We start from the raw sequence: 9,419 nt of genomic DNA, 5'->3' as shown, positions 1-9,419 counted from the left end.
AACCCGCTTGCCAACTGAAGGGGAAACGGCTTTAAACGCGAACGCAGAGGAGTCTGGAACAGTGTGTTCGCTCACTGATCCGTCGCTTGTTTGTTCTTCGTTCTGGTCTGCAGGCACATCATTTTACCATCTAATTCTCATTTCTGAATATGAACTAAAGCTACGATGCGTTCGGACAGAGCTCCAGGACTGTTTAAAAAAAATGACGAATCTTCTTTTTGGGGGACTCAATATGCTATTTGGTAATCGCACTAAAATTGATTTTATTTTATCCTATCGCATTGCCACATGTTAATAGGCTATGGATACGGTTTCTAAAAATACAGACACGTGACAATCAGGACATAATAATGGCTCATATTGTCTGACCCTTTGTCGGTGAGCCGAAGCAAATGATAAAACCTATTTTACGTGGACCTAATGTAAATTACAGTCATTTCTGAAATGTGTTTTATAAAAATTGTACTTAGGAAATAAAAAACCACTCACAAACAAAAAGAAAAAAAAACCCAATGCAATCGTCCAATAAACAATAATTTTATTTGAAATACATTAATTCTTTTTTACACGTTAAAAGTTAATCGTGTAGCTATATAAGGCAATTTTGAAAGAATTATGTCTTATGTCTCATTAAAAAACAATGATATTATGAGTTTTGCCCCGTTTGCACGATGTCCAAATGTCAGCAAGCATGAAATGAGCTCAACTTGCCCTGTGAAACGAATCACACCACAAATCTACGTCTGTCCAAAAAAGTTGAATAAATGTATTAACAAGCCTACATGAACTGCTAGGATCTGCAAATTCTGCTCAGATTTGTAGCCAGAATTCTGAGAGGATACTCTACGTTGGGGGCGAGGCGTCGATGTACGATTGAGTGAACAGACAACCCCAATTGCTTACAGGCTAACAAGAATTTATTTAGACAAAGTTCCGGAATTAAAAAAAACGTGCGGTGTTCTGATGTAGACATCTGTGCGGTTTCATAGTCAGTGATCATTTAAACAGGACCAAAAATGATAAGCATGCAACGCTCATAAACAACATCTGATTGACTAATCTTTTTTTAGCTCTACAAAATTCTTTTCATTGTCAATGTCAAGTTGTTCAAGGAAAACTTCCGCTTTCACTTCGCTGCCTGACAGACATTCCATCTGGCACAGACGTCACCAACAATCCCCGTAAGGTAGGCGTACCCTTTAAAAACTGAACCAGATAACAACGCGGCAGCACAGGCAGAGAAAATATCAACACACCACTGCTGTCCTGATCGGTTCTGCTGCACTCGAGTAAGTTGGCTTCAATTTTTATCATAGTGTTAAAAAAAAAAGAAGTTTATTTCTTTTAGGTGCCTGGTATATTATGTCCAGCATGCTTTTCTTCATGACTTTGAAGTTTCAAAGTTTATGGATCACTTAATCTATTGATTAACCTACCATACATAGATTTCTTTTTTTAACTTTAAATAAGTTATACATAGGGGAGCTTGCCCAGGTAAACAATCACAGCATCCCATATAGAAATTGAATTGATACACTGGAATATATTGTAAATATGTGGAATTTAAAAAAAAGTAATAAATACATTTAATATATCGGTGTAATATATTGCAATACCTGAGAAGCAGCAATAATGTGCATTTGCCCATATATTGTTACATTTTGCAGCATCTTGATGATATATTTGAATATATTTTCAGCATATTACACTTCTGTCACAGAATGCCTCTTTATCATTCAAAGATGAAAGAAAACAAAATATCACAGAAGAGTGAAAAAAGCTAAAGAATATTGTAGCTGCCTAGCAAATAAAACAAAGCTACTGTGTTTGAAAAGGCTTGACTGCCTGTTAAAGAACTGAGGCTGGAATTTAGAGGAAAATCTACAGAGCAGCCATTTCGCTGGATGGTCACGGAACTGGCAACAGTATTCGATAATGTAATAGCAGCTGACTAATAAAATGGGCATCCTTTGTGGTGGGTGAACCTTACCTGTCTCTGAGCAGCATTGTTTAAATTCTTCAGAGGCTTCCTTCTGAGAAGATATGCCAAAACGTTCTGTAAATTACATATTAATTAAACGACTCTAATTTTCTCTTTAAAGGAAGTAGTAATTTATTCTTGTAATAGAGCTTCCCTCCCACTTCAAGTAATGCGAGTTCAACCTGATATGATACCATGAGTGACCTTGGGCCTGTATTCTAGGGGAGCTGATCTAGGATTGTATTCTGCTGTCATTTTCTTGCATTGTAAAAAAAAAAAAAAAAAAGCATGGCAGCATTGTTGAAAATCATGGAAAACTGAAAAAAGGCAGAAAGCACAGTGTATTCTTTTGTAAAAAACATTGATGTCTTAAATAAATTAATATATTTAAATGACTGGAATACGGTGCACAACTGTAGCTACACTAACAATTACTTGAAGTTTCAAGAAAATCACCAGGCAGTTGCCACTAGGAACAATTATTATTATTATTATTATTATTATTATTATTATTATAATTCATTGATAGGCTGTTGCATTTAACCACAGTCCATCGCGGGAAGAAAGAGCATGATTTTTATTTTTTTTTGCCTTTAATGACAGAACCTTGTTAGAAACAGAGCATGGCAAAATTGCATCGCCAAAATAATAAAACAGGGTTACCGTGCCTCGGTTTATATTTCTTTAGAGTTTGTTTTTGCGCAACATGTTATAGCCTACATCGTGATGTTTGAGTCTTTGGTGGAGAACCTGTTGTTACCGCGACTTAAACCATAAACCGGGACGACGCGATCGGCATCGACACTCGTGACAGTCTTGACAGGAGCTGTCAAACATGTAATTGCAGCTACTGTAACGATGATGTAATCTTTGATCTGACTGCATTCCAGAATCTGTATACATTGTCACATTGTGTTGTTCCCAGCAGTTGATTAAAATGCGTATGCCTATACAAATGTACAAACTGTAAGCCATGTGAAGGCTCACAGTTGCCATCCAAAACTGCTGAAAAAGCATGGAAAGCACTAAACATGGAGGGCATCATGGAAATGGCACACACACACAAAAACAACAACACAAAAAACAGGGACATCCACGGAACTGCCAAAAAAAAAGAAAGAAAAATCACAGAATCTTTGACACCCGCAACGTCCATGACACACAGCCATATCCATAACGCGCAAAAAAGAAGAGAGAGGCGACTCCTATCTATAAGCCTTCCTGTGCTTTATGAACATATTCCCGGGTATTCAGCATGACAAGAATGGGCAAAGTGAAGAGCTTTGAAGCTTTCAGCTGTGTGAATGGTGTAGTCAGCATATGACTTTGATATCAGTGTTTAATGTACATATCAAAACTCTCAGAATTAAATAATTTTCATGACCTCATAGACCATATTTAAGTTCAGCAAGGAACACACATATATATCTATATATACACATATACTGTATATTGAGTACTGTGCTATTTATGCAGGTGTAGTATATACAATCCATGCACTGCCGTGTTGCTCTGCTACACTGTCAATCATTCTGACTGACCTCCTGTCACTTCTCCCCATCCCCCCTGCCCCCACCCCCCACCCCCCCCACCCCCCCCCCCAGCTCAGCCATGTCCTCCCTATCGCCCAGCTCTCAGTTGAACAAAGCCATACTGCAGCGCTACCTGGCCCTGCCCCAGGGCAACCTGTGTCAGGTGACCTATGTCTGGATCGATGGCACCGGAGAAGGGCTGCGATGCAAGACGCGGACGCTGGAGAGCGAGCCCGCCGGCATCGAGGGTAACCGCTTCTCGTGCGCACGCACGCACACGCACACACGCACGCACACGCACACGCGCGCACGCACATTGCCCCCCTTTAGGTTGGCATTTTTTCTGTGTTATTTTTCCTTCACTTGTTATTTTTTTATTTTTAATTCTGTTTATTCATTTTCCATATTCACAGTATAACATAACATAAAACCAGTGCCATAATAATAGATATTACATCTGTACATTTGACACATACTGTACGTGCACACCACTTCTCCCTCCCACACCGAGATACTGTAGGTTCCACAACATCACTCTCACCCCACAAAGTAAAAATACAGAGATAAACATAAAAAAATAAAAGTAGTTAGTGAATTAAATAGATTCCATGTAAGCCATCCATGGGTCTCCTTCACTTTTTTTGTAGTGTTTTCAATAATTTAAATCTCTTTTTATCATCAGTCAAAATAATAATAATAATAATAATCACATTTATTTTGCCCTATCCTTATATCCAGATATCCCGGAGTGGAATTTCGACGGCTCCAGCACCTACCAGTCAAAGGGCTCCAACAGCGACATGTACCTGATCCCTGTCTGCATGTTCCGGGACCCCTTCACCCGTGACCCCAACAAGCTGGTCCTCTGTGAGGTGCTCAAGTACGACCGCGAGCCTGCAGGTACTCTCTCTCCCCCCCCACCCCCGTGTCTGCAACTGCTTCGTTTTCGCTTTCACTTGATTTGGAGGAAATAAATTGGCCTCTTTTTCCCCAAAACCTTCATACTTTTAAGGTCGACTTTAAAGGATCATTGTGGTCCTAAGATGATCTGTGCAGGGAAAAGATTGTGGAAAATGAGGCCCCGGGTCTAGTAATCTAGTAATAATACTTCAGCTCATTAGACACCTTCTTCCGGATTTCTGACCATTATTACTTCACATCGTTTATTATTTTCACATTACTTTCATATTCAGAATGTTATTCTTTGTTTGCTATAACGTGGTAATCATGTGAGCAGTTCAGTCGTCTGAAACAGCCTGCGTTACCTGCGTTACCTGCGTTGTTGTCCAGAGCACAACACGAGATTCAGCTGCAATAAAGTGATGGAAGGGACGAAGGAATTTCGGCCTTGGTTTGGGATGGAACAGGAGTACGCCCTGCTAGGGATTGACGGACACCCCTACAGCTGGCCACAGGGGGGGTTCCCAAGACCCCAGGGTGAGTAATCCTAAAATCACAACAGTTCATCTTGTGTTAGCCTGTGGAGCCACATACCATCCATTGATATGGGTGAATACTCACTGAAGTAATTCAGGTTAAGCACCTTGCTCAAGGTTAAGGGTGGTACAGTGGTTAACTTTATTCCAAATTAGGGAGAGAAAAAAAAAACAGGAAAGACTTTTTTTTTTTTTTAGAGAAATCCCATTCACGTATAATTTCAAAAGTGGTCACAGCACCATGAATCATGTCTGTGTTATGAACCTGAGGCAGAGCCTTTGATCACAGCATTCTAGAGCCTGGAGAAAAACAGTGAGAAAACCAAGGTCATTATTTCATCTTGATAATGAAGGTAGTAAAAAAAACATGTAACCGAAAACAGATGCAGAGAGGAAGAAGATGACAGGAAAGGAAAGTGTGATTATAAAGACGTTTGTAGTGTGAGAATGCATTTCTTTTCACAGTCACTACGAGTTGCTCATGCGAGTGCGTCTGCTGTCTGTCAAAAAAAAAAATGCTACTCTTATTTTCTCCAAATTTGGAAAGGGCACTTAAATAGCCAGCAAATTCATGCTTAATTAGCAAGGCCCCCTCTGTCAATTCAGGGAGCACAGATGAGCCTGAGGTCTCCAGTGTGGCTTGTAGATTGCGATAGACTGGCAGCCTGGCCCCAATGCATTCTGGGATAGGCTCCAGCACCCCCCCTTCGTGACCCTGCTCAGGATAAGCGGGTATAGATAATGGATGGTTTTTGATTCAGTGAGTTCAAAATCCAGTTGATGAATTGAGGAGAGCGTTGTGGCCGCCTGACTCACCCGGCCATCCCGGGCTCTCCTAGGCCCGTACTACTGCTCTGTGGGCGCGGACAGGGCGTACGGCCGCGACGTGGTGGAGAGCCACTACAAGGCCTGCATGTACGCCGGGGTGAAGATCTACGGCACCAACGCGGAGGTCATGCCCTCTCAGGTAAACACACAGCGCGTTCCTAACCCTAACCCTAACCCTGGCACCTGAGCGCCTGTATCAGAGGTCATGCCCTCTCAGGTAAACACACAGCGCGTTCCTAACCCTAACCCTAACCCTAACCCTGGTACCTGAGCACCTGTATCAGAGGTCATGCCCTCTCAGGTAAACACACAGCGCGTTACTAACCTCTTACCCTGACCCTAATCCTGGTACCCGAGCGCCTGTATCAGAGGTCATGCCCTCTCAGGTAAACACACAGCGCGTTCCTAACCCCTAACCCTAACCCTAACCCTGGCACCTGAGTGCCTGTATCAGAGGTCATGCCCTCTCAGGTAAACACGCAGTGCGTTTCTAACCCCTTACCCTGGCACCTGAGCACCTGTATCAGAGGTCATGCCCTCTCAGGTAAACACACAGCGCGTTCCTAACCTTAACCCTAACCCTAACCCTGGCACCTGAGCACCTGTATCAGAGGTCATGCCCTCTCAGGTAAACACACAGCGCGTTCCTAACCTTAACCCTAACCCTAACCCTGGCACCTGAGAGCCTGTATCAGAGGTCATGCCCTCTCAGGTAAACACACAGCGCGTTCCTAACCTCTAACCCTGGCACCTGAGCGCCTGTATCAGAGGCTCGCTGCTCGCTTTTGAACGCTTTTCCCGTTACCGCCAAACTCTTTTAGCGGGGAAACAGTGAGCGTAGGTAAAGAACACTTTGTTTTGTTTCCAGAGGTTCACCCAAAAATTTTGGTACCGCTGGCAAACAACGGCAACTGTAAAGTGGTGAACTCTTACAGAGTGCTCCTTACATAATGGCATTACATTACACAAGTGGCCGTTTGCCATAGCGTGGTTCACTGATCTGCTTCGATTACTGTACAAACCAGTTTAGAGACAAGTTTTAGCATCGTCATACAGCGCAGCTTACAAAATGCGGTAAAGTTTAGGTCATGAGTAGAGCTGAGTCAGGTATCACAGCCATGTGCCAAATGGTGTGTGGTTTCATTAGTGTTCCCAGCCGATCTGTAACAGTCTGGCAGACTACATAGACCGCATGGCCGAAAGTATGTGGACACCTGACATCTAACATTTCATTCAAAATTATGGCCGTCGATATGGAGTTGGTCCACCCTTTACTGTTGTAATAACCTCCACTCTTCTGGGAAGACGTTGTACGAGATGTTGGTTGGGCGTTGCTGCAGGGATTTAGTTCCATTCAGAAAGACGAGCATTAGAGAGGTCGGGCACTGATTGGGCGAATAGGCCTGGCTCGCAGTTGGCCTTCCAGCTGATCCCTAAGGTATTGGATGGGGTTATGGTCGGGGGCTCTGAGCAGGCCAGTCAAGTTCTTCCACAACTTCTTTCGAGAAAACCATGTGTGCCCAGGGGCGTTGTCATGCCGAAACAGGAAATGGTTGGGGAGCACAGAATCGTCTAGAATGTCACTGTATGCAGTAGCATTACGATTTGCCCTCAGTGGAACTAAGGGGCCTAGCCCAAGCCATGAGAAACAGTCCCAGACTAAGGGGTGTCCAGATAATTTTGGTCATATAGTGTACCTGCCATTTAATATCCTACATTGATATCAGTTTGTAAACCTTTCTTGTCCTTTTCCCCTCTCTCCTTGCATTCCTCCTTCCCTTCATGTCATCATTCCCTTTATCAGAGGCATCACTAGGTATTAATGTGACGAGAAGCTCTTCGTCATTTGAATGCATAACACGCATCCCCCCCGCCGGTTAACAACATCCAACAGCACCCCCCCCCCCACACCCCCCGTCGACAACATCAGGTGACACCAACGGTCACCCGTACCGGGTGTCACCAACCCTAGTGACGCTACCGCCTTTACATCCTGTCCTCTTCCTGTCCGTGTCCCGGTAGTGGGAGTTCCAGGTGGGCACGTGCGAAGGCATAGAGGTAGCGGACCACCTGTGGATGGCTCGCTTCCTGCTGCACCGCGTGTGTGAAGACTTTGGGGTGGTCGCCACCCTGGACCCCAAGCCCATGGCGGGAGACTGGAACGGGACTGGCTGCCATACCAACTTCAGCACTAAGGCCACGAGGGAAGAGGGAGGGCTGAAGTTAGTGTGCAACTACTCTACTACACATGGAGAAACGCACGCACGCACACACACACACACGCACACACACGCACGCACACACACACACACACACACACACACGCGCACACACACCTATATCGCACATGGAGAAATACACATACATACACACAAAACTATACTTCAAATGGACAAATACACACATACACACACACACAAAACTGTACTAAACATGAAGAATATGCATTGCACTACGCATGGTGACACACTTCGACAAATACGTATACGCATAGACAAATATGTATTGTTGCTCATGGGTATGTGTATATATATATATATATATATATATATATATATATGTATATATATTATTGCACCCAGTTTAAGTCTGAGTGTGTATGTATATACACCATGCAGACACACACTCACACACCTACATATGGACAAATATACTTACACACACACACACACACACAGACACACCACAACATCTGTTTACGTTGACTTAATTCACTTAACGTATGTTTACTTAATTATTATTATTATTTTTTTTTATGAACGAGTTGATTTCGGGCCTCCCCTTCTCACCCTCACCAGGCACATCGAGGACGCCATCGAGAGGCTGGAGAAGCGCCACGCCCACCACATCCGCCGCTACGACCCGCACGGCGGCGAGGACAACAAGCGGCGGCTGACCGGCCGCCACGAGACCTCCAGCATCGAGCGCTTCTCGGCGGGCCGGGCCGACCGCGGCGCCAGCGTCCGCGTCCCCCTGCAGGTGCACCAGGACGGCCGCGGCTACCTGGAGGACCGCCGCCCCGCGTCCAACTGCGACCCGTACGTGGTGGTCGAGGCCATCGCCCGGACCTGCCTGCTGGGGGAGGACAGCGACTGAGACTGCAGGGGGGGGGGGCGGTGTACGGTGGTGGGGGTGGGGGGTGGGGGTGTATTGATGGCAGCTGTGGGGTGGGGGGGTTGGGCGGTGTACGGTGGTGGGGGTGGGGGGGTTGTTGGGGTGTGAGGTGGTGGGGGTGGGGGTGTGTTGATGGCAGCTGGTGGGGGGTAGGGGGGTTGGGCGGTGTATTGGTGGCGGGGGGGGAGGCGGCAGGGCGGGGGTGCTTGACAGGGGGCAGTGACAGTACCACAGATTCTTCGGAGTCACCAGTCAAGTTATACTTCATTTGTCCTCATCCTCGAGACCTAGGAGCAGTGGGGAGACACAGTGCAGTGCCCAGGGACCAACTCTAGCTCTGAGGCCAGTGCCTTGGTCAAAGTGTGTCATACGTGTCTTTGACGTATATATAAAACACTCAGCTGTGCACATGAGAATGTTGTCTCCCTACTTCTGAAGCCAGAGCATTCCAGTCTGTCTGGAAAGGGGTATGAGAATTGTAACCCTATCCTCTTTCGTTTTTGGATTTCTTTTATGGACAGTAATGTT

The 9,419-nt window shown here is 45.1% G+C and overlaps 1 protein-coding gene across 2 annotated transcripts; it reads left to right on the top strand.

The window, feature by feature from the left end:
- The first annotated feature begins 1,181 nt into the window (after nt 1-1,181).
- Nucleotides 1,182-8,883, top strand: LOC135239789 (glutamine synthetase-like). 2 transcript variants are annotated; one of them, XM_064308737.1, is made up of 7 exons: nt 1,182-1,289; nt 3,591-3,761; nt 4,252-4,413; nt 4,804-4,950; nt 5,789-5,916; nt 7,800-7,999; nt 8,576-8,883. In XM_064308737.1, exons 2-7 carry the CDS (start codon nt 3,593-3,595, stop codon nt 8,871-8,873), a joined length of 1,104 nt encoding a protein of 367 aa, XP_064164807.1. In that variant the 5' UTR covers nt 1,182-1,289; nt 3,591-3,592; the 3' UTR covers nt 8,874-8,883. The 2 variants fall into 2 exon arrangements, with proteins under 2 accessions (XP_064164807.1, XP_064164808.1); XM_064308738.1 differs by having other exon boundaries at nt 1,224-1,289; nt 3,586-3,761.
- Nucleotides 8,884-9,419: the final 536 nt, after the last annotated feature.

This window comes from Anguilla rostrata, chromosome 14 (genome assembly GCF_018555375.3).
Source record: "Anguilla rostrata isolate EN2019 chromosome 14, ASM1855537v3, whole genome shotgun sequence".
NCBI classification, from domain to species: Eukaryota; Metazoa; Chordata; class Actinopteri; order Anguilliformes; family Anguillidae; genus Anguilla; species Anguilla rostrata.
The sequence above is the reverse complement of the archived record's forward strand: the minus strand, read 5'-3'. Positions and strand labels throughout refer to the sequence as shown.